General features: G+C 44.8%; 1 protein-coding gene across 2 annotated transcripts in view; it reads left to right on the top strand.

The window, feature by feature from the left end:
• The window catches only part of atp2a3 (ATPase sarcoplasmic/endoplasmic reticulum Ca2+ transporting 3), a 172,855-nt gene that overhangs the window by 21,155 nt on the left and 125,655 nt on the right, over nucleotides 1-26,045 (top strand). The window contains exons 1-3 of one of the 2 annotated variants that reach the window (XM_048612472.1): nucleotides 6,775-7,262; nucleotides 14,658-14,675; nucleotides 17,872-17,954. Coding sequence is in view for 1 of the 2 variants with exons in the window: in XM_048612471.1 (XP_048468428.1) it covers nucleotides 14,658-14,675; nucleotides 17,872-17,954 (101 nt within the window). In the remaining variant the exon portion in view is untranslated. Of the gene's footprint in view, nucleotides 1-6,774; nucleotides 7,263-14,657; nucleotides 14,676-17,871; nucleotides 17,955-26,045 lie in introns of those variants that run through there. The other variant, XM_048612471.1, reaches the window with a different exon arrangement.

Genomic DNA, 26,045 nt, shown 5'->3' with positions numbered 1-26,045 from the left:
CATTCTGTGAGCTGTAGAGTTGGTGCTGGGGAACATGAATTGTCCTTTGGACATACTGGATGATCACTGGCATTGGTGGTGCATGGGGGAGGGGGCAAGGAGGTGACAGCTAACAGTGGCAATGGACAATGGGAATTTAGTTCTGATCCACAGCATCCCTGCCTCTTGAACAGTTGAGCCATTCATTCCTGGCAAGTTACAGCAGCCTGGGAGCAGAACCTCAAACAGGAGGGGATGAAACTTAAATATTCGTTTTAGTGGTGGTGAAAATATCATGTCAACACCCGGGATCATCCACTGTGTTGTGCCTAGAACTTAAATTGTATCCAAGTGAAGTGTGTGTTTGGTGAGTTTTATAAGCAGCAGTATGTCTACGGGCACACAATCAAAAGTTAGGGCCTGGCTTCCTTACGTAGGTCTGTGAATTGAAATTTCAGAGTTGGGTGGTGAGATGGCAATGGCTGCTGTTGTTGAGTTAAAACAATTGTGATCCCTCTCTGGGCGCACCCTCTCTCAACCCCATCCCCACCACCACCTCTGCTCTCATGGAGGGGGCCATGATAATATTCAAGTCTAGAAGTTTTTGAGAAGATTTGTAGATGAGGTTGTAGACTTGCTCACCGAGCCGGTGTGTTTGATTGCAGACATTTTGTCACCCTGCTAGGTAACACTGTCAGTGCGCCTCCGGTGAAGCGTTGGTGTTCTGTTCTGCTTGTTATTTATATACCTCAGTTTGCTGGGGTGGTTGGCATCACTTCCAGTTCTGTTTTTTCAGTGGATTGTATATTGGGTCCAGTTCAGTGTGTTTGTTGATGGAGTTCCCGTTGGAATGCTGGGCCTCCAGGAATTCCCTAGCATGTCTGTTTGGCCTGGAGCCCTGGCATTCCAACCAGAACTCCTTCAGCAGACACACTGAACTGGACCCGACCTACAAACCACTGAGAAACCGAACTGGAAGTGATGCCAACCACCCCAGCAAACCGAGGCATATAATAACAACAGGGATAGAACACTGACTCCTCACTGGAGGCTCACTGATGGTGTTACCTAGCAGGGTGATGAAATGTCTGCAATCAAACACACACCGGCTCAGCGAGCAAGTCTACAATATTCAAGCCTTGAAATAGGGTCACAGGAAAGCGCTGGGTTACCATCTCATAGTTTCTTTATGAGCTGTCTGTTAACTGTAAATAATTTTTTTGCCCCAATTCTGTTCCTGACATTGATGAGTTTCTCAATGGGGAGAACTCTGTGTAATGCTTTAGAGAGGAAATGTGAGCCAGCGAAAGGGCTTCAGGCAGAGCAGGCCTATGTTGTTCAGTGCTCTGCTTCTACTTGAAAGCAATAGTTACTGAGTTAATATACTTTGTGTTAGGGTAATGAGAGTCACTTCCAAAGTATGCAAAGAGAGTTTGCTTACTCTGGACGGATTCTAGGAAGTCACATCACATGATCTCCTGTCCAATCCAAACTTGCACCCGGCCCCCTCGCCTCATGACAATTGATCAATAATGGTAGCCACAGTACCCACAATCCATTGTGCTTTAGAAACTCCTCTATCCATTTTCTCATTTCATCGGCTGTGCCAGGACTTGTTGCATTCTCAGAGGTTCGTGGTGTTGGTGTTTGTAGGTAACCTGGAATTTGAGGCCCAGACTCTTCAATCCTGAGCGATATTGGCCGAGCCCCTGACCTCTATGTAGATAATTGTACGTTGCCAGCCCTTCCTTCCTGCAGGAGGAGTTCCCATGCAATCCTGGTTTCACTGCCAGGGTACTGTGACAAAATTCCTGCTTTAATCTCTGCTTCTCTCCACTTCAAATATAGCTCATCACCCAACCAAACTGCTAATGCCACTCTGTCACTGAATGATGTGGTAGTGCAGTGCTTTTGATAATGGATTAGAAATAACTAAGTTATTCAATTTATGATCCACGTATAACCCCTTGGGACCAAAGCTTATGTTCATTTTATATTAGTAATGGGGTTTGAGTATTGTTGGTTGGACCAACACTTATTGCACATTTCTAATTGGCATTGAGGAGATGAGTTAGGATTAGCTCTGTTCTTCTGGGGTTAGGCTTAGGCTTAAGCAGTCTCCTTCAATCACTGCAGTCTTTGGGGTGTTGATACATCCTGAGGGGAGGGAGTTCCAGGATTTTGACCCAACAACACTGAAGGAATGCTGGTATTGTTCCTAGTCAGGATGATGTGTAGCTCGGAGGAGCGCCTGCAGTAGTGGTGCCCGCATGCATCCTTGTCCTTCAAGCTGGTAGATGTCCTGGGTTTGGGAGATTCTGTTTGAGACCTTGGTGAATTGCAGCAGCACCTGGTGTGGACAGTGCATGTTGTAGCCATGGAGCACCAATGGTGGTGTAGGAGCCTCTCCTGGTATTCTCAGGTTCCCAGTCCCTTGTTACACCCTGGTGCAACACGTTCTTTGAAACTTGCTGTGCATTCAACTCTCCCCTCACCATTTGAGCTTTCTCAAACTCTAACTTATTAACAAAGTTATTTGATTCCTCGTCTAAAGTCTGCTTTTATACTTCCTTGACATGCTTCTATATTAAAACTGCTCTGTAAATTCAAACTACAGTCAAAATAGTGCTATTTGTGGATTACTGATTAATGTATTTTACGTCACATTTCTGCATTCTAAAGTGGCTTAACGTATTTCAAATTGAGTAGCAGATCCATGGTGCCACTCAGTTAGTCAGAGCATATGTTGTTTAGTATATAATGTGAATCTCAGCGGTGTGCTGGGGTAAGTGTTACAGGAAGTAAATGTGAAGGGAATGCTGAAGAAGAGTCATGTTGTCAACACATCCTGATGAGTGCAAGACAAAGCATGTTAGCTTTCAAATGGTCACAGTAAGAGAATGGAGGATTAATCGGTTAGCAAGTCGACCCCAGCCAAGATATTGCTACATGCATCTTGCACTCCCAGGTAACTCGAGTAAGGCATGGCTCGGACATTTTCCTATCTTCATAGAGAAAGTGTACTGCTTCTGACAATTGTCAAATGGGCCATGTTACAAGCTCAACTGATTATTGTAAATTGATTGGTGTAGCTGTGGGTGCACTCGGAATTGTTCAAGTGCTGCACAATCACAGAATCATATCCAAAAGACATTTTATTTTGGGTTTTCTAATTGCAATCTGTTTGAGTCTGTAATTGAGTAATTATGGACAACTGATGAACATGCTGTTTGATTCCATCAGCCAATCACTGTGATATACAGCATTGAATAAATATTTAAATACATGGCTTCAAACCTGCTCAGCAATGCATACAAGATGATTGTGTGGAAGGGAGAATACTTTAGTATGGGCAACAATGTCCTGTTAGTGAAGAATATCATTTGGATAATCGCTGCATAGTAGCAATATGAAATAATTGCTCGACCTGTTATTCATAGTACCTCAGTCAATCTCATAGTACTCTGGAAAGAGAAACCGCCTCAAAAACCTGAACAGTGGGTCAGGTAAATTATTTTATACTTTGTCTTGGACATCTCTGGCTAGCCCAGCATTTTATTGCCCATCCCCAGTTGCCTTTCAGAAGATGGTGAACCTTCTGGAACCACTGCAGTCCACCCAATCTGGTCTATATGTGACTCCAAAACCAGAGCAATGTGATTGAGTGAGTTTTAACTGCCCTCTGATATTAAAACAACAAGCTATTCAGTCCAGGGGCTGGGTTATCAATGCTGGCCTTGCCTGTGCCTCCCACATTCCATGAAAGGATAAAGAGGAAAGGAGAATCTGAGTTCCTGTCCTGCTCTTGTAGCCACAGTATTTATGATCTGTTTTGAGCTCTCAGGACCTAATAAGTTTCCCTATTTTTCTCTTATCAAATCCTGATTGTCCCTTGATATCCAGGGTTCTCTGAACTTGGTGGTCCCACCCTTTCGCCTTTACAGAAATCTGTTGGCCCTTCATTTTCTTTCATTCCTTTTTGAATGATTCCTGCTGTTCTGATGTTGCATTTCTTACAAGTAGCTGCTCCCATCCACTTTGGCCAGATTCTGTCTTGTCTTATTAAAATTGAACTTCATCCAATTCAGAATCTTTACTGCTGCATTTTAGTCCATTTCCATGATTACCTTAAGCCTTGCTGAGTTATGGTCACTGCCACTGAAATGTTATCCCACTGACGTTTCTGCCACCTGCCCAGTTTTGTTCCTTAAATTAGGTTTAGCACAGACCCCTCTCTTGTACAACTTCCTGCATGTCACCTTGGATGCATTGGATCCTCTAAGCCATTTGCACTTTATCTATCACAATTAATATTGGGAAAGTTGAAATCTCCTCCTATTATTACCCTCACTTTTACAGTTCAGTAATTTGTCTACATATCTGTCATTCTGTCTCTTCTCAACTGTTTTTAAGTTCAACCTCGTGTTTGGGTAAACTATTGAAACCACTACAGAGGGTGTCTCTGCTTTCTTTTTAAAAAAAAAAAATGTTTATGTCTGAGACATGGGTACGTGTAACTTACGGGCAAAATTTGACTGCGATTTACTAATGAGGTGCAGTGATACTCTCGCAGCCTCGTGGCAAAAATGAAGTGGTAGAAAGGTATATAAAATTAGTGGTTTTCCTTAATCCTGCAAATTCTAAATATTCTTTCACAGACTTTATTTCTTCTCTCTTGCTCTAACTCTTTCCGCGCTCTCTCTCTCTGTTTGTCCCCTAGTCCCTTCTCATCACCCTGTTCCATCATTTCAAACCCATCTGGTTCACTAATGTCCTTTAGGGAAGGAAACTGCCATCCTTACCTGGCCTGGTCTACATGTGACTCCAGACCCACAGCAATGTGATTGACTCTGACTCTGAACTGCCCTCTGGGCAATTAGGGATGGGCAACAAATGCTGCCTAGCCAGCGATGCCCTCATCCCGTGAATGAATTAAAAAAAGTAAAAATTTTAGATTTTACTCATGTCCATTTGTCACACACTTCCAACCAGGAGTTTGAGGTGTTGTGGTGGGGGAAGGACTGTTAGAATTCACATTCCCACTTTGAATTAATGGGTGGAGCTTTGAGAATGGGGACATCTTTAATATTGGGGAGAGGGGACATTGTTTCTACATTTTTTTAAAACCTTTCTTGGAAAAGCCTATCCCATCTGATTTGGCAAAGTTTTGGCCTTGCTTTATTTTCACATATTGTAAAGTGGTCAGTGTTCTTTTAGAAAGCACCTTGGAGTTTTCGATGAGATTGAGGTCTTGTTGTTGAGCAGCAGTCTCTGGTCACTGCACTAAACATCTCCCGGGAGGTGCTTTAACCATAACTAATAGGACTCAGCCTGTTAATTGAGCATCAGAAGATACAATTACACTGTAGAACCTGCTTAATGAAATAACCAAATGCTTGTACTAAATCAGCAAGAGCTATTGGCAGAGAGGAGGACCTGAAAATGATTTTGAATTTTAATTTTTATACGTAACCTAATTTGGGGATGGGAGAGCGCTCAACAGGAATTTCTTAATGGGTAGCCAGACATTTTTGTGACAAAGTGCTTTCATGAGTGCACCAATCAACTTGGTGACATCAATGTTTGGTGTCAGGCTGTGTGTATGGGGCGATGACCTTTGTTACCCCTTTGGAATCATTAACAATCAAATCTGGTTACAAACAGCCAGGCTCCTTGCACAACAACAGGCCTCAAAGCCACAATGTTCCAATGGTAGATGGATGATGCTGCATCACACCCTCTGGGTACTGAGACTGTTAAACCCAGAAACCACTGGTTTAAAAGAATAGTTCAGAATTGAGGTGTCAGTTAAAATAAAAGTCCAGTGGGGTCTTTGAAATGGCGGGGCTGGAGGGGGAAGCTAACAATGGTGATGAGACAATGTGCAGTTTCTTAAGGAAGACGGAGATCCAGCCTAGATATGGAGGGGGGTGGGAGGCATCAGAGTCTGCCAAGGGAGACGTGGAAGTGGGGTGGGGCTGGTCTAGGGTCTGCCGAAGGATTGAGGGCCATGAATCCTCAGGATAGATTAAACACACAAGCAACTTCCTGGTTGTTGGACGGAGAGTTCAAAGGAGAGACAATGTGGTGAATTAGTTGTTTTTAAGTAGCACCTGGGGATTCTTGTCAGTCTGCCAGGTCTTCAGTTCTTGTACTTGGTCATGCCTGAGTGTTTTACACCAGTCTGCAATGAGCTTGGAGTTTGAGTGTGCACCACCATGTTTCTGCCAGGGCGTGCCATTTTTGATGGAGCAAATGGTGAGTTGGAGCTCCTGTGGGAATGCTCCTGTACTGGTTGATGCCTCACAGTGGACCATTTGCCTCTGTCTGACCTGGTAGTGTGTTCATATGTTCAAATGCTTGACTTGATTTGTTCGTGAGTAAAGGAGCCATGAACAATGACATTAACCAGAAAGGCTTGTTTAAAAAAAAAAATGGATATTATCTTGGTAGGAGTGACAAATCATTTGTGTTTTTTTATTGAAAGTCATAACAAATGAGTGTGTTGCATAAAGTGCAAAGTAGCCAAAAAAAAAATGGTTGTTGGAAAATTAGGGTGGAACTTTGCTGCTATCTTCAGCCCTTCAATGCTGATAGACTCCACTGTTCTCCACACCCATCTCGCTTCACCACAGCCATATTAGGCTGTAACTGTGCAAGATATTTACATGTTTTCCAAAGCTGCCTGTGAATTCTGAGAAAATTGGTTGTACATTTTGTACTTTTTGTCCCAATTCTTTACAAACTTTGCAGCCGGGAGGGGGAGGGAGGACATGTTTGGTAGACAGCATATACATCTGGGTGCAAAACTAGCCTGTTCCAGTGAAAAGTCAACTTTGCAGATTTCCAATTGGCATCGGCCAGCATGAGAAGAGGAGGTTTACACTGGAGTTGTTATACAGCTCTGAAACTAGCCAGGATGAGATCATGGTCAAATCCTTCCTCAAGACTTCACTTTCGTGCTGATGCCAAAAGATGCTGGGAAAATGCAAAATTGGCTGTCCCAAGAAATCCAGGACTGTTTTAATTTCATTTCATCAAAGATGTTTGGGTGACTTGCAATCTATTTAAAGCACACGGAGGAATGGGATGAAGCAGATGTCAATGGACTGTATTCGGAGATTGAGGAGATGTGGATGAGGATTTCACGTTGGAAACCTGGGACTGAGTGCAAGAGAAAGTCTGATTTAACACTGAGAGGTTCTGGAACACACTTAGGAGAGCGAGCAGTTGAATCAGGCTACCTTTTTAAAAATAGATGGAGTGACGATGGGGAGCAAAAGGTATGGGAAGAAGCTAGTTTTTTAGATTAGGGTAATGTTTGTAGTGGAGTCTGTGATAGTTTTGAATGACCGGTTTCACTATTGTAATTCCTACATCAGTAAAGGATTCCATTTCATACGTTCAAGAATTAACCACTTATGACCAGGTTTTTTTAAAGGTCTCCCAAGACTAGTTCACCAGAAGAGATTAAGAGTGCGAGCCAAGTTGTTGAGAAAATAAATGAAAGTAGTGTCTGTTGTAACATTAAGACATTACAGACAATAAAGAATCAATATTTCTTTAAAATACCACGTTACCTTTTTGTTCCAACCAGAGCGTGTGAGGACAAGAAGCCATGTCAGAACATTAGGTGACTCTTTGCATTTGATTCCCTTAGCTACACCATCATATTCTGCACCACATTAAAACAAAAGATCTGGTTGCCACTGTATTGACATTTGTGGGAGCTTGCTATGTACAGACCGTTGCTCAGTTGCCTCAATGCTGGTACTTAAAAAGAAAGCTATTGGTCCTGTAGCAGCTTAGAATGCCCTGATGTTTAAAGGGAGCAAGAGGCCAACACAACTCACCACTCTGGCCATTCCTCCATACAGATGCTTTGGACCACAGTTTGAACACCTACGCCTAATGGCCACCTCTCTCTCTGTTCAGGGTGTGTGTGCGCGTGCGCGTGCGCGCGCGCGGGGGCGTCCCCGTCTGCGCGTGGGCGAGCGTGGGGTGCGCGCGCGCGGGGGCGTCCCCGTCTGCGCGTGGGCGAGCGTGGGGTGCGCGCGCGGGGGGGCGTCCCCGTCTGCGCGTGGGCGAGCGTGGGGTGCGCCTGCGCGTGGGCGAGCGCGGGGGTCCCCGTTTGCCTCAGAACTGAGGAAGGGTCACCAGACCCAAAACGGTAATTCTGTTTTCCCCTCCACAGACGCTGTCGGACCTGCTGAGCTTTTCCAGTAACTTTTTTTGTTTTTGTTTTTTCTTCCATCTATGGAATCCAATTACATAGCTCACTGCTGCGGAAAGGCTGCCAGCATCATCAAAGACCCCTCCCCCACTAGTAATGCTCTCCTACAACCTCTTCCATCAGGCAGATGATACAGAAGCTTGAACACACGCACCATCAGGTTCAAGAACAGCTTCTTCCCTGCTGTTGTTAGACTGATGAATGAACTCTCTAACTTCAAATAATGTTAATCTTGTTAACGTTGATCTTGCTTTGTTCCCCTCCTGTGCAGTGTAACCTGTATACTTCACTCTGTCTAAGCACCCTATGATCTGTATGACCTTGCTTGCTATGATCTGCCTGCACTGCTTGCACACAAAGCTTTTTACTGTACCTAGGTACATGTGGCTACAATAAATCAAATCTAATCAAAAAAGATTTTGAACAGATCTAGCAACTCAAGACTGGGATCCATGAGGCACTGTGGGCCATCAGCAACACAGGATTGTATGCCAACACAATCTGCAACCTAATGGTCCAGCATATCCCCCACTCAACCATTACCATCAAGCCAGGGGATCAACCCTGGTTAAATGAAGAGTGCAGGAGAGGGTGCCAGGAGCAGCACCAGGCATATCTGAAGATGCTGAACCTGGTGAAGCCACCAAATAGGACTACTTGTGTGCCAAACAGCATAAGCTACAAATGATAGACGGAGCTAAGTGATCCCATAGCCAATGGATCAGATCTAAGCTCTGCAGTCCTGCCACATCCATCATGAATGGTGGTGGACAATTAAACAGCTCACTGGAGGAGGAGGCTCCACAAATATCCCCATCCTCAATGATGGAAGAGCCTGGCACATCAGTGCAAAAGATAAGGCTGAAGCTTTCGCAGCAATCTTCAGCCAGAAGTGCCAAGTGGATGATCCATTTCAGCCTTCTGCAATGGTCCCAAGCATTACAGATACCAGACTTTAGCCAATTCGATTCACTCCATGTGTTATTTCAAAAAAAATAGTTGGAGGCAGTGGATATTACAAAGAGTATGGGATCTGACAACATTCATAGAATCCCTACAGTGTGGAAGTAGGCTGACCCTATCCCTGTAACTCAGCATGTCCCATGGCTAACCTACACATCCTTGATGCTATAAGTAATTTACCATGGCCAATTCACCTAACCTGCACATTTTATGGACTGTGGCAGGAAACCAGAACACCCAAAGGAAGCCCACACAGACACGGGGGGAATGTGCAAACTCCATACAGATAGTTGCCTGAGGCTGGAATCGAACCCGGGTTCCTGGCGCTATGAGGCAGAAGTGCTAATCACTGAACCACCATGCCGCCTCTGACATTCTGGTAATAGTACTGAAGACTTGTGGTCCAGAACTTGCTGCTCCCCTGGCTAAGCTGTTCCAGGACAGTTACAACACTGTTGTAATTGTACACAAGAAGCAGGACAAAACCAACACGGTTAATCCCGAACCATTGGTTGACTCCCCATCGTCAGTAGTACAGTGTCCCTTCTTGGACTGATGTTGAGTTTTCAGTGTTTGTCTATGTGAAAGCTTGTTTGGAGTGTTTAAAGTTGCCGTGGGCATTGCACTCTGATGCTGCTGTATACAAACCTGAATGTTCCAGTTTGAATAGCCACTATGCATTTATTGGTCTGATGGCTGCTGCATTTGGACACAGTATTCCTGGGAGAAATGGGAAAATACTCCCAACTGCTAATTGCTTTGAAGTGACCTGCAGGTGAGAATCACTTATCTGGATTGTTGATGAGGGTTGGGTTATGATACATTGTGATGCCCCCTAAAGTTGGATAGCCTTTTCCAAGGCATTTCATGGAGTCATCATTTCAAAAATGGCAGTGAGACATTAGTTAACACATCTGTGTCAATGATCAAAAGCTTGGTCAGGAGGGGAGCTTCTTAAAAGACTGATGGAGTGGGAATTCCAGTAGTGGCCGTCAATGGTGAGGTGAAGGAAGTGATGGGTGTACCAGAAGACAGCTGTTTGTGTATCCACACCATTTTTTGCAAAGAATCGGCAACAGACGTTCCTTCAATCAATTGAACAAAGTAGATTAACACTCTGTGCAACAAATTCAGTTGAAGGAACGGTGGCTGAGGTTGGCATTTATCAGACGAGTTGAGTTTGTGCAACCATACATGCAGGCAGACACCACCACCACCAAAATGCATGATGCAACAGGGGATGGCTCATGATAACAATGGAGTGAGTTCCTGTCAGCAGACTGCTGATCTGGTGTTGGGCATTTTCTTAGACCACTCCATCACTGAAACTAAATAACTGTGTCCATCTTCAATAAAAAAAAAACTTGCCTCCATTTGAGTTAATTTGAACTGTTAATTTTGCTCACTAGATTTTTAATTGGTATATAAGGAACCACATATATCTGTGTCTAATAACATTCAATTGTATCAGCCTATTAACCCAGAGGGAAGTGCTGGGAGCCAGCCATGTACTTGTCAGATGTTTGGTCTCTGTGCTCATGTTGAACATCTAATGCTTGCTATCGTATTTGCCTTGCTATAGCAGGCTCATTTATTTCTTTCGTACAAACCTCTGACCACAACTCATGGAATTATTGAGTGTTTTTAACATGGAAATGGGCTGTACAAGCTACTGGGATTGACTGGTGTTTTTCCTTCACGCAGCTTAGTTCAGCTCAGCAACAGCTTGCAGTTTCTTGTTCACTTGCCCTTCATGCTCTCTTAGCTCTCCTTTAAATGCAAGTCTACTCTGTGCACTCCCTGTGCCAGCAGATGCCATAGTCTCACCACTCTCTTATTAAATATGTTTCTCTTTTGTCCTGGGATCCAGGGCTTTTATCCCCTTGTGTCTTTGCTCAGCTGCCCAGAGTTGCTAATAGGTAATGATTTGTATTTTGTTCTGATGGTCTTGCAGGATAATTCAGTGGTGCTAAGGTGAAATATACTTTTTTTTCCACTTTGTCAATGGGATGTAGGCATCATGGTCTGAACCAACATTAATTGTCTATCCTAAATCACCCTGGAGAAGGTAGTGATGAGCAATCTTCTTGAACCACTGCAGTTCCATGATTTTGACCCAGCAATGCTGCAGGAAAGGTGATATTTTTCCATGTCAGGATGGTATGAGGCTTGGAGGGGAGCTTGCAGGTGGTGTTTCCATCTATCTGCTGCTCTTGTCCTAGATCATAGAGGTTTGGAAGGTGCTGTCTAAGGAGTCTTGGTGAGTTGTACATGGTACAGCTTGTTGCTGGTGGTGGAGGGAGCGAATGGCGTTCCAATCAAGCAGGCGATTTTCTCCTGAATGGTGTTGCAATTCTTGAGTACTGTAAGAGCAACACTTACACAAGGAAGTCTATGCTAGTGCTTATTTATGCCTTGTAGATGGTGGAAAGACTTTGGGAGTTCAGGAGGTGAGTTACTTGCTGCAGAATTCCCAGCACTATTTTTTCTCTTGTAGCCTCAATGTTTATTTGGCTGGTGCAGCTAAGTCTCTTTTTTTGTCATCAGCAAAGTTGATGATGGGGATTTATAGCCAAAGGGGTTAATAGCCGTTATATTAGAGGCTGGACTTTCATCAGTGTTGTGGGTAATGCCATACCTTGTGGAAACGTGCTGAATTGAGGAGAGAAGGTTGTAATGGAGACCTGCCAAACTGTACATGATAAATATTCAGAAACTGAAATTGCTGGAAAAACTCAGCAGGTCTGGCAGCATCTCTGAAGAAAAATCAGAGTTAGCGTTTCAGTTCCGGGGACCCTTCCTCAGAACCTTCAGAACCAGATGCTGCCAGACCTGCTGAGCGTTTCCAGCAGCTTCTGTTTTTGTTCTTGATTTACAGCATTTGCACTTCTTTTGGTTTTTACTTGATAAATGTTCATCTGTTTGCACTTGTCTGGTTTAAGTCCTCATCTGTTCATTGTCCAGTACCCAGCCATGACATTTTGACAGGAGTCAGTGATGGTAATGCCATTGAATGTCATGGGGAGAATGTTAGATTCTCCCTTGCTGGTGATGGTCATTGCCTGACGCACTGTTTGTGGTATGGCTGTTAACTTGCTGCTTATCAGCTCCAGCGTGAATGCTGTGTTGGTCTTGCTTGCAGACGTGGACTGTGTCAGCATGTGAGAAGTTGTGAATGGTGTTAAATATGGTACAATCATCAGCAAACATTCTATTTCTGACCTTATAGAGGGCAGGCCATTGAAGTAGCTGAAGATGGTTGTACCTAGATGGTGTGTGTAGATGTCCTGTGAATGGAACATATTTAGGAATCACTTCAGAAGCTTTGTGTTTTCAATCTTCTAATTAATTAATTTATAGAGACGGCAAACATTAACACAGATAAATTAGGACCACGTGAGGAGGATTTGGTCCAAACATTTGAGGTGAGCATTTCCAGGATGGCAAGGGCGTGTTTCACCTGGTCGTAACTCAGATATAGAGGATTAATCAAACCAAACAGCCCCTTTTGCCAATTCAGAGCGTGTGCAAAAGCTCATTTGGAAGAAATGCTCCTGAGGGGTGGCCCTATGGGGTCAGAGATTGTTGAGGGCAGATATTAGCTTTGGATGTATTTTGAAGATGTTTTGCATTTCCTGCAACATAGATCAAGTATTCATTTGTCAAATTGTGACAGATAAACTATATCATGTGCTACACAATCCTCATGCTAAAGCAGAGCCCATATAAGTCTTAATCCAGCAGACCCGAGAGACAGTCCTGTCTATCGTTTGGTCTGAACTTTCATTTGTTTATCCAGTTTCATAAATCAGTTTGAAGCATGTTTACATTGTCCTTGAATGTTTAGCGAATTAGGAAGCATTTAAATGAATGAATATTGAAACAAATCTCCATCTTCAATGACTGTTATTCTCATCTTGGATGGATTCCTCAATCGGTCTTTGAAGAGCTGTACTATGGAAGCAAACACACTGTTAACTGAAAAAGACCTGTCCCGTTTCACACTTAAACAAGTAGACTCTCACAGGTCTGCGCCGGTTAATTCTTTTGTTTCAAAATTAGTTTGTGTATGTGCAGAACTGTCCAAATTAGCTGAGCTGCACAAGCACAAATGTATTCACAGGTTTTGAAAGGTGAGCAGGAAATGTCCATCAGATTCACTGAGACCTGTTCTCCCACACTCCTGATGCCTGGAGCATTGTGCTTGGATCTCTTCAGGAGGCAGACTAAGTGGATGGAAAGCCCAAAGCCCATTAGGCAAAAATTAGTTAGTGAAACTGCTGGCTAACCTGGGTGTTGGGTGACTAGTCCACAGGCTACATTATCACTGTTTGCAATACCTTGCATTTCATATCAATTTTATACAATCTGAACTTTAGTTGAGCTGTTTTTCAGGCTCCTCAGACAGACTACACACTCTCTACATAAAATAACATCCTACTTCAACTATGGCCCATCTTCTGGGCGAAGAACTGTTTGATACTTAACTCTGCCCTGCATAGCCCGTATGTATAACTCCTGAACCTGTTGCAGCTCTGTGCATTAAAATATCCTAAGCTTACACCTTCCTTTATGCGAGTGCTTCAGTTCTGGTGTATTGTTTATTCACTTTTTTTAAAATAGTATTTTAAAATGCTGTCTAAGTTTCACCAATGAAACACTGCCTCCAAGACACACAAGCTGTGGGTTTTCCTATCTTGTCTAGCAAGCCTGCTGGAGTACAGAGGGAGTGCAGCACTGTTGGAGGATCTGTCAGTACCCCGTCTGCTTTCTCTACAGATGGACAGATCCCGTGTCACTATATTGAAGAACAATTATTATAATGGTTGTTAAGGTTAAGGGTATCCTGGTGGATATTTATCCCCAGTCAACATGATGAAAACAGATTACCTGGTCTTTATCATATTATGTTGCTGTGAGTAAATTACTTTGAATATTACAGCAGTGACTCCATTCCACAAGACACCCTGTAGTTGTGAGAATTGAGATGAAAATGCCAGCTTGTTCATTTGAACTCTCTCCCTGCTCAGTTGGTTTTGGGTCAGGTTGCATTCTATTTAGTGTGGGGGGAGTGATGAATACAGAAGCTCCATGGCACTTCAGTGCTCCAGTTGAGATTTTTAAACAGTGAAGTGGTGGAGAATTGTGTTTAAATGAACAACTTTGTTCCATACAGTAAAACCTTTCAGTAGGACCAGCGGGTACTGATTGGCTCCTCAGGTACCCCCACCACTTTTGCATTTTAATATAACTGGACCACCAACTGGTTTAACTTGCAGCAAGTATGGCAGTCACCTGTGTGTTTTTGGGCACTGTTCTCAATTCTTGGCACTGAATGTTGGATAAATAAATGTTTTGGAAGCTCCTAATAGGTTGAGACCCTCAATTGTAAACTCTCTCTTAGTCCTCAGACAACAACTGTTTTACTGATTTGACTAATTTATTCTTTTTCTTTTTCTCTTCCATGATGCATCTGAACCAGAATTGCCAGCAGAAGAAGGTAAATATTGACTTTCCCTTTCTGAATTAACTGATTTTTTAAAAAAATTGCTTTGCGTTTGCGATGGCTTGTTAGTCTGCGTTGGTGTTTTTTTATTGTGCTGTAAGGAAAAGATAAATATGAACAACTTATTTTGAACAAACGGTGGAGTTTCACATAAATATGATAAATAGGGGAGAGAATTGACAATGAATATCTCCAGTTTCATGGGCTGTCTGTACCCAAATGAAAATCCTGAGCTAAATTCCACAATCTGATCCAATGTCAGGATGTTCTCTTTTGACCAATTCACCTCTTTTCTATCCTCTATCCAATTCAAACCCCTAATCAGGTGACCTCTGCCATCACTAACAAGCCTTGAGTCAATACACCCCACATCCTCTCCCCAAACTGTAGATTCACTCCTTTAAAATTTAGATTTCTCTATGACTTTATTTATTCTGCTTGTTGTCTCTGTACTCCCCCACAATTGTCCTGCAGATCGTCTGCGCCTGTGAATTGTCCTCTAAACCTTCAGTCCTCCCCTTTGCTTCTCCATGATTTTACATCAAGTTGCCAAGATCCCAGAAAGGTGGAGGATCATTGACACAGTTAGATGGTATCACGATGTATGATGTTCCAGTATAAAGGCCCCACCTCACCGTCAGTACTCATGAAATGGAGACAGTGTATTGTGTAGTCAGTCCATCAGCTTTGTATGTTACAGTCATGTCATGTATTTGTAACTGCAAAAAACACAGAACAAGATACTATAACAGTGTAAATTGCTAGTGTTCTTAATAAACTTCAAGACATCTGTCTCAATAATAACTCAGTCTTTGGTGTATATGTTACATGGGATAACATATAGTCAACATACCATATCATATTGGCAGTGTTGTTTGCCCCAAGGCAGCACACTCTGCTGCATGGCTTCCCAGTTTTGACACTGACCTCTTACTCCCTCCATCATTACGAGTCACTCTACCAGTGATTTGGATTTCCAGGTTAAGACCCTTCCTTTGCTGCTCCCTTAACTCCTTCAGAAACCTTGGAAACGTCTATTCTGATGATTTTTTTAATGTCCACGTTGCCTTCCTGTCTTCTGTTTGATGACCATCATCTATCTCACTGAGGATATCTCACTGAGCAGAAAATAATTAAAAAAATCTCTTTCCCCGATGGGCTAATGACTCGTTCTCGTTGGACTGAGTCCTAGCCGGTCAGATTATGGTGAAGATTAGACTTCAGTCTTCTGCAGGCTGTCCTGGTGACACACAAGGAGATCATTGTGGTAGCTGAGTGAAGGAATGATATCAACAGAACAGAATTCTCTTGACAAAGTAATCTCCTCTGCTCCAACAAGTTAAAACCAGCACTGAAGTAGAATGGCTGGTTCGGCCTGTTTGCGATTGTGGAGCCGTTAGAGGATTCCATCTCTCCACATCTTTTGGGGGAAAAGTGGAACTAACCAAATAAGTCTCTGATTGCAGTTGTGAGTTAAACAATCTCCCCATGGTAGGAAGGCTGCCTCAGGAGAATCTAAAATGACTGCTAGTTTCCTGTCATGGTTTTGTTTAGGGGCAGTGATAGGTGAAGGTACAGGAATCAGATGTAGTTTTTGCATGTAGCACAGGCGTACTTGAGTGAGCCACACAGTGCATGCACAGCCTGGCTAGTTTGATAAGCTGTCTTTAACCATGCTGTAACTGGGCTGAGTTTCTGCTGTTTGGGAACTGAAAACCCACAGATGATCAAACTGTGGATGGAGCCAAGTTCTGACATGTGCCAACAGGTTATTTTGAATATGATTGCATTGAGGTCTACAGCATAATCACACAGAACAGACAGACAGACACACACACACTTTTGATTTTTTTTTGTTTCCCTCGGAATGTGGGTGTTGTTGGCGATGCCAGCATTTATTGGTTGTTTCTAATTGCCTTTGAGAAGGCAATGGTGAGCTGCTGCCTTGTACCACCCCGGTTTGTGTAATGACATTGTTCCAGAAACACTGTTGGGAATTCCATGAATTTAAAAAGGGAGAAATGACTCAACTACTCCTAATTCTCTGTCAGGGCTGCTATTTGGAACAAGGCCAGTGTGAAGGTAGCTGTGTGCTTCCAGACCCTGCCACTCGTTTCCACGGCAACTCTGGATGGAGCGCGACATGCCGTGGGTCTCTGCTCAGCCCCTTCTGTTGTACCTGGGGTGGGGCTTTGTGGAGCTGCCATGTGCTGCCAAGATAGAGAGGGAGGGGGCACATCATTACACGGATGCCCTTGAGTGTCATAAAGGCAACTAGCTCAAAAAGATCCTGCACTGAATAATTTAAACTTAAAAGAGAGCAAAAACTGATTTGTCAACTTGTGCTTTATACTTCCTTGTATGTGTTTAGCCACCAGCCTTAACCTGGAGGTGAGCTTGTTAATAATGCAAGGGCCAGGACAATTTGTCCATGAAATCTCACCACAGTTAATTTATCACACAAACAGACACAGGCACACAGACAGACAGGCACACGATTGAGGAGAACCTTAAAGACACTAAGGAAAGTCTTGCAAAAATGACATGGTCTGTCAGATGTTCCATTTGGTTAGTATTTGACCATGATGGAATTCCAGCCACATCCACACCGTGCAATCTTCAGCTGCTGTCAGATTAACAGGCTCCCGACTTATTTTCCACAAACCAAACTATTATTTTTCAGATTCACGACCTTCTACACGGAAGTAACCACCCCCAAGCCACCCCACTCCTCTCCCAAGGCATTGACCGTGCAATATTTCACCCAACTGGTATGATGCCTGCGGTATGACTCGTGCCTGTAAATGGCATTGGCTGTTGAACTCTGGGAGGCACCACTTGTTCCCCTCATGATTTGAACTCTGTCCAGCAGTCCCTCCACTGGAGGTTCATTTAAGAGGGGCGATCCCTGGCTCATTGAAGTGATACAGTTATTTTTGTCAAGCTAATATTAGGTGTCTATGCACTGACCAGACATCTTGCAGATTATCCCTTTTCCGTCCAGTGTTCCTGAGCAAAAATGTGATGCTATTATCTACACTCGGACCCTTGAATGATACGCCCTGCTTTTTTTTTTAAGCTGCCTGTTCGTTTTCCTGATTTGACACAAAGCACATTTTTACTGATTAAACATGTCTAATCTGTCAGTCCATCCACCACTAATGAATTTCAATGCCTGTATGTTTTCCAGGGAAGTCTCTGTGGCAGCTTGTGCTGGAGCAGTTTGAAGAGCTACTGGTGCGGATCCTCTTGCTGGCAGCCTGTGTCTCATTTGTAAGTAACTATCTTGTCTCGTTGGGCTCCCACTGCCAAGCTTGTGACCAGTGGAGAATGTGTTCAAATGTGGTTATGAATGCTTTTGCTCCCCGCTATCAGTGGGATCCCAGGTATCTCCTCTCCTTTTTCCTGCTGTTTCTGTTTTACCGGTGCCCTCTTTACTGAGGCCAACTGGAAACACAGGCTCAGGGAAGGGGTTGGGCTGTTCCCTCCAGCCTTCTTCCTCCCAGCGGTCACCTCTGTTCAGCCTTTGCCAGCAGGATTCAGCTTGAATTTCTTTCACCTGGAGTCAGAAAAGCTGCAGTTGGCTTCTGAACTAGAACAAGCCCCTCGAACTGTCAGGCTTGAATGGATCAAGGATGCATTACTTGAAAGGGCAGAGTCAATTGGAACCTTAAACCAAGTATTGGATAAACATTCAAATGGGTAAAGAAAATTCACAGGGCTGTTAGGACAGAACGGGATTGGGATTAACTAAATGTCTCGTTCAAAGTGCCCAGCACAGGTACAATGGTCTGAAGATCTCCCTTCGGTGCTATACATTTCTGTCATCCTTCCTAGCTGGATTCTCACCAATTGGCCTCCAGTTTGGTCTCAGATAAGCTTTCTAATCCCAAAATTGGTCACATTGGTAAGAGCAGCCCTCCTAGATTATTACCAGCCTGTAACTAGTGAAACTATTGGATTTTATTACATGTAAAGATTGTTCATTTGCTTCAGGTTGGAATGTTTTCCAAGCAGGTATTCCTGACTTTGCCTGTCACAACTTGCAGTTGCATCTCCATTGTCCGTGCTCGCTGTCTTCCAGCTATTGCCCAAGATTCTTTTTTATTCATTCATGAGATGTTGGTGTCCCTGGCTAGGGACTTATTCCCCATTCCGAATTTGCAGTTGATGGTGGTGAGCTGTCTTCTTGAGCCACTGTAATCCAAATGGTGTGAGAACACCCACAATGCTGTTAAGGAGTGAGTTCCAGGATTTTGACCCAGCATCACTGAAGAATCAACAATATATTTCCAAGTCAGGATGGTGAGTCACTTGGAGGGGAACTAGATGCCTTGTCCTTAAGGGTAGTAGAGAATCATGGGTTTGGAAGATCCAACAAAGGGGCCTTGGCGCGATACTGTAGTGAATCTTGTAGATGGCATACATTGATGCCACTGTACATCAGTGATGAAGGGAGTGAAAGTTGAAGGTGGTAGATGTGGTGCCAGTCAAGTGGACTACTTTGTCCTGGATGGTGTCAGGCTTCTTGAGTGTTGTTGGGGCTGCACTCATCCAGGCGAGTGGGGAGTATTCCATCACGCTCCTGCCTGGACAGCCTTTGGGGAGACAGGAGGTGAGTTACTTGCTGCAGTATTCCTAGCTTCTGATATTCAGGTTATTTTCCTTCCTGTTCTCAAATGAGTACAATTACTGACCTTTTGCCTTTGTTTCAGATACCTCCAAGAATTCCCTGTGTCCTGACTGAGTGGTCATACTCTCCAGTCCAAGTGTAGAAATATGTAAAAGTTATAAGTTGGGAGCCTTGACTCAAAACAGACCTGGTTGGTGTCTACCCTCCACATGAGCAACCAGTAACTATCACATTTACCCACCAAGCCCCAAAAGCCCATATGGAAAAATCTCTAATGTTTGATCTTGGTGTTATAGTGACACTTAGTTACTGGATGGAAATAAATATGTTGAGGGTCCATCAATGTGATAGGTGTCTTGCTGTAGTGACCATTTGGGCAGGTAGGCTAGTGGTATTAACTCCAGGCTGTTAATCCAGAGACCCAGGGTAATGTTCTGAGGACCTGGGTTCAAATCCTGTCACGGCAGATGGTAGATAACAAGGTGTAGAGCTGGATGAACACAGCAGGCCAAGCAGCATCAGAGGAACAGGAAAGCTGACGTTTCGGGCCGAGACCCTTCTTCAGAAATGGGGGAGGAGAAGGGGGTTCTGAAATAAATAGGGGGAGGTGGATAGAAGATGGATAGAGGAGAAGATAGGTGGAGAGGAGACAGACAGGTCAAAGAGGCGGGGATGGAGCCAGTAAAGGTGAGTGTAGGTGGGGAGTTAGGGAGGGGATAGGTCAGTCCAGGGAGGACAGACAGATCAAGGGGGCGGGATGAGGTTAGTAAGTAGGAGATAGGGGTGGGGCTTGAGGTGGGATGAGGGGATACGTGGGAGGAAGGACAGGTTAGGGAGGCGGGGACAAGCTGGGCTGGTTTTGGGATGCGGTACGGGGAGGGGAGATTTTGAAGCTTGTGAAATCCACATTGATACCATTGGGCTGCAGGGTTCCCAAGCGGAATATGAGGTGCTGTTCCTGCAAGCTTCGGGTGGCATCGTTGTGGCACTGCAGGAGGCCCAGGATGGACATGTCATCTGAGGACTGGGAGGGGGAGTTGAAATGGTTCGCGACTGGGAGGTGCAGTTGTTTAGTGCGAACCGAGCGTAGGTGTTCTGCAAAGCGGTCCCCAAGCCTCCGCTTGGTTTCCCCTATGTAGAGGAGGCCACAACGGGAACAGCGGATACAGTATACCACATTAGCAGATGTGCCGGTGAACATCCACTTGGCACCTGCCCCACCAAACTTATCTCCACCTATCTCGACTCCATTTTCTCCCCCTTGGTCCAGGAACTCCCTACCGACGTCCGTGACACCACCTACATCCTCCACCTCCTCCAGAACTTCCAATTCCCCGATCCCCAACACCTCATCTTCACCATGGACGTCCAGTCCCTATACACCTGCATTCCCCATACAGATGGCCTAAAGGCCCTCCGCTTCTTCCTGTCCCGCAGGCCCAACCAGTCCCCCTCCACTGACACCCTCATCCGCTTAGCCGAACTCGTCCTCACCCTCAACAACTTCTCTTTCAATTCCTCCCACTTCCCACAGACAAAGTGGGTGGCCATGGGTACCCGCATGGGCCCAAGCTATGCCTGCCTCTTTGTAGGTTACGTGGAACAATCCCTCTTCCGTAGCTACACTGGCACTAAACCCCACCTCTTCCTCCATTACATTGATGACTGTATCGGCACCGCCTCGTGCTCCCACGAGGAGCTTGAACAGTTCATCCACTTCATCAACACCTTCCACCCCAACCTTAAATTCACCTGGACCATCTCTGATACCTCTCTCTCCTTCCTGAACCTCTCTGTTTCCATCTCTGGTAACCATCTGGAAATCGATATCCATTTCAAGCCCACCGACTCCCACAGCTACCTAGAATACACCTCCTCCCACCCACCTTCCTGCAAAAATGCCATCCCCTATTCCCAATTCCATTGCCTCCGCCACATCTGCTCCCAGTATGAGGCATTCCACTCCCGAACATCTCAGATGTCCTCGTTTTTCAAGGACCGCAACTTCCCCCTCCACAGTGGTCGAGAACGCCCTCGACCGCGTCTCCTGCATTTCCCGCAACTCATCCCTCACACCCCCTCCCGGCAATAACAACCAAAACAGAATCCCCCTTGTCCTAATGTACCACCCCACCAACCTCCGGATCCAACGCATCATCCTCCGACACTTCCGCCATCTGCAATCTGACCCCACCACCAAAGACATTTTTCACTCCCCACCCTTATCTGCTTTCCGGAGGGACCACTCTCTCCATGACTCCCTTGTCCGCTCCACACTCCCCTCCAGCCCCACCACCCCAGGCACTTTTTTCCCTGCAACTGCAGGAGGTGCTACACCTGCCCCTTCACCTCCCCCCATCACCCCGATCCCAGGCCCCAAGAAGATTTTCCACACCAAGCGGATGTTCACCTGCACATCTGCTAATGTGGTATACTGCATCTGCTGTACCCGTTGTGGCCTCCTGTACATCGGGGAAACGAAGCGGAGGCTTGGGGACCGCTTTGCGGAACACCTACGCTCGGTTCGCAATAAACAACTGCACCTCCCAGTCGATAGCGGACCATTTCAACTCCCCCTCCCATTCCTCAGATGACATGTCCATCCTGGTCCTCCTGCAGTGCCACAACGATGGCACACGAAGCTTGCAGGAACAGCACCTCATATTCCGCTTGGGAGCCCTGCAGCCCAATGGTATCAATGTGGACTTCACAAGCTTCAAAATCTCCCCTCCCCGTACTGCATCCCAAAACCAGCCCAACTTGTCCGCGCCTCCCTAACCTGTCCTTCCTCCCACCTATCCCCTCATCCCACCTCAAGCCCCACCCCCATCTCCTACTTACTAACCTCATCCCGCCCCCTTGATCTGTCCGTCCTCCCTGGACTGACCTATCCCCTCCCTATCTCCCCACCTACACTCACCTTTACTGGCTCCATCCCCGCCTCTTTGACCTGTCTGTCTCCTCTCCACCTATCTTCTCCTCTATCCATCTTCTATCCGCCTCCCCCTCTCTCCCTATTTATTTCAGAACCCCCTTCCCCTCCCCCATTTCTGAAGAAGGGTCTCGGCCCGAAACATCAGCCTTCCTGCTCCTCTGATGTTGCTTGGCCTGCTGTGTTCATCCAGCTCTACATCTTGTTATCTCAGATTCTCCAGCATCGGCAGTTCCTACTATCTCTGATGGCAGATGGTAGAATTTGAATTCAATAAAAATCTGGAATTAAGAGTCTAATTGACCATGCATCCATTGTCGATAGTTGGAAAATCCAATCTGGTATATCACCATTGTCCTTTAGGCAAGGAAACTGCTATCCTTACCTGGTCTGGACTACATGTGACTCCAAATCCACAGCAATTTAGTTGACTCTTAGTTGCCTTCTGTGCAATTGGGAAGAGCAATAAATGCTGGCCTCGTCAGTGACACCCACATCTCCAAGAATGAATGAAAATTGGAAAGAGGACCATCTGGTTCAGCTCCTCGAGTCTGCTTCACTATTCAATAGGATCCTGGGCTGATCTGACACTTCTCACCTCTCCTTTCTTGCCGTTTCCCCATAACCCTTGATTCCCCAACAGACCAAGAATCTATCCATCTCCGCCTTAGATATACATAAGGACTCTGCTCCCACAGTTCTCTGTGGCAAGGAGTTCCAAACAGACACAACTCCCAGAGAAGAAATTCCTCCTCAGCTCAGCCTTAAATTGGTGCCCTTTTTACTCTGAGACTATGCTGTCTTGTCCTAGACTGTCCCGTGACGGGAAGCATCTCCTCAGCATTGACCCTGTCAAGCCCCTTTAGGATCCTATATGTTTCAAGGAAAACATAGAACATAGAACAGTACAGCACAGTACAGGCCCTTCGGCCCATGATGTTGTGCCAACCTATTATCCCACTCAGGTCAATCTACCCTGCATACCCTATGTTTTATTATCCTCCATGTGCCTATCCAAGAGTTGCTTAAAAGTCTCAAGTATCTGACCCCACTAACACTGCTGGCAGCGCATTCCACATGCCCACCACTCTGTGTGAAGAACTATACCTTCCTCCAATCACCTTAAAATTATACCCCCTAGTAATAGTCATTTCCACCCTGGAAAAAAGTCTCTGACTATCCACTCTATCTATGCCTCTCATCATCACCTCTCATCCTTCTTCGCTCCAATGAAAAAAGCCCTAGTTCCTTCAACCTTTCCTCATAAGACCTGCCCTCCAGCCCAGGCAGCATCCTGGTTAATCTCCTCTGCACCCTCTCTAAAGCTTCCACATCTTTCCTATAATGAGGTGACCAGAACTGAACATAATATTCCAATTGTGGTCTAACCAGAGTTTTATAGAGCTGCAGCATAACCTCACAGCTCTTAAACTCAATTCCCCTGCCAATGAAAGCCAACACACCATACGCCTTCTTTACAACCCTATCAACTTAGGTCGCAACTTTGAGGGATCAATGGACGGGGACCCCAAGATCCCTCTGTTCCTCCACGCTGCTGAGAATCCTGCCATTAACCCTGCATTCTGCATTCAAATTCGACCTTCCGAAATAAATCCCATCGCATTCTGCTAAACTCCAGTGGGTAGAGTCCCAACCTGCTTAACCTTTGATCATAAGATAATCCTTCCATATCAGGGATCATCCTGGTGAACCTTCCCTGAACTGCCCCCAGTGAAATAATATCTTTCCTTTAAAGGGACTAAAACTGCTCACTTTATTCCCAATATATAGTCTTACCAGGATTTTGTACAGTTGCAGCAAGACTTCTCTACACTTATACTCCAACCATCTTGAACTAAGGGCCAGCATTCCATTAACATTTCTGATTATCTGCCACTCCTGTATGTTAGTTTTCTGTTTTTTGTGTACAAGTCCCTTTGTGATGCAGGTTTCTGTTCTCCCAAAACAAACCAGGTGTGCATTGTTAGAGGTGGTGTATTTAAGATGGCATATAAGGAAGGGATGGTCTTTTGATACACCACAAAAGAGGCAGAAACCCAAAGCATTGCGCAGGCAGATAAAAATTATCTGGTTGCATTGTTTGTTTGAAGTTTTTTTTCAGGTGTCTTGGCCAACATTGCTGTTTTACATAAGAGTGCAATGATCTGTTTGGTATTTGCATGGGAGTGTGTTATGGATTAATGAAATACCTGCACAATGCTGATGGCATTTCAAAATCTGAGTGTTTTGGGAGGTCCTAAGGATTTGATCAGGCGATTAATGTTTTCACACAGAGAGTGGTGCGTTTATGGAATGACCTGCAAGAGGTAGCGGTGGAGGCTGGTACAATTACAACATTTAAAAGGTACCTGGATGTGTACTTGAATAGGAAGCGTTTAGAGAGATATGGGCCAAATGCTGGTAAATGGGACTAGATCAGATTAACATGTCTGGTCGGCATGGATGAGTTGGACCGAAGGGTCTGTTTCCATGCTGTGTGACTCTGTAAATCTCCTGCTTTTGTTTTCCAGCACATTGTTTGTGATGTCAAATCAGAGAAATAAAAGGCCTAATCATTGGTCACTGACTTTGACATAAATCAGCTGAATTCTTGAATGGTCTCTCCCTATGGAAGGGTTAACGCAGCAGTTTAACTTCAAGCTAAACAAAAAGGACATGATCCTAGAAAGGGCTCCTCTGAGGTTATGAGAAATGTTTCCAGAGATGCATGAGAAAGAATGAGCCGTTGTGTGACAAACCACTAGTTGGATGAGAGTTGAATTGTTGGGGTTGTGGTGCTTGCTCTCTCCACCATCATTTCCCTTTGTGTCTCACATCATTTGAAGTGTATTTATTATCCTGCATCAAGAGCGCTCCAAGCTTTCGACTGTGTGAATCTGTCTGTTCGACAATCTGAGCAATGGGCAGAACAGAACATGTTGTAAAGACGGTTTCAGCTCACTCCAAAGAGTCTCCAACCTGTAGCTGCTGAGGTGTTGTCACTGGACTAGTAATCCAGTGACACAGGTTAATGATCTGGGGATATGGGTTCAAATCCCAGCATGGCAGAAGCAGGCCTGGCCGGTAATGCCCCCCCCCTCATGAAAGAATACCTAAAAATAAGAATGTCCCCTCAATCATTGACATTAGCCAATTGGCTTTCTTTAAATTCCAAAAATATACTTTATTCATAGAAAATATTCTGTATATATACAGAGTCACAAATGCAGTTCTGTTCTGTACAGTAGATATCAATGAAACAAACTTTGCTTTGTTTGGATAGAGTCAAACTCCAAAGACACTCTTACACATACAAGGCTATATTTACACATACATTGAGATCTGAGCTGAACTGCAAAAATTGCTGAGGCTTATTTGCTGGTTGCACAATAGAAAACTCAATTCTCCATCAACTACTTTTCAATTTGGGTTTCTTGAATTTTTAAAATTCTTTTGCAAGCCCGCCCCTAATTGCCTTTCAGAAGGTGAGCTGCTGCCTTGAACTGTTGCAGTTCTTGGAGTGAGAAGCACCCACAGTACTGTTAGGAGGGGAGTCCTGCTTTTTGGCTCAGTGATATTGTTCCCAGCCAGAGTGTTGTATGACTCTGAGAGGGGCTTGCAGGTTGCAGTGTCCTCCTATACTTGCTGACCTTGACCTTCAAGGTGGTAGAGGTCATGGACTTGGAAGGTGCTGTCAAAGGAGCCTTCAAGAATTGATGGACTGCATCTTGGTGACAATGTGCACAGCTACTGCAGTTGGTCAGTGCTGATAGGAGTGAATTTTCAAGGTGGTAGATGG

The sequence above is a fragment of the Rhincodon typus genome, chromosome 26, assembly GCF_021869965.1.
Source record: "Rhincodon typus isolate 14 chromosome 26, sRhiTyp1.1, whole genome shotgun sequence".
Lineage (NCBI taxonomy): Eukaryota > Metazoa > Chordata > Chondrichthyes > Orectolobiformes > Rhincodontidae > Rhincodon > Rhincodon typus.
Note: the sequence above shows the minus strand (reverse complement) of the source record. Positions and strands in the feature narration are given on the sequence as shown.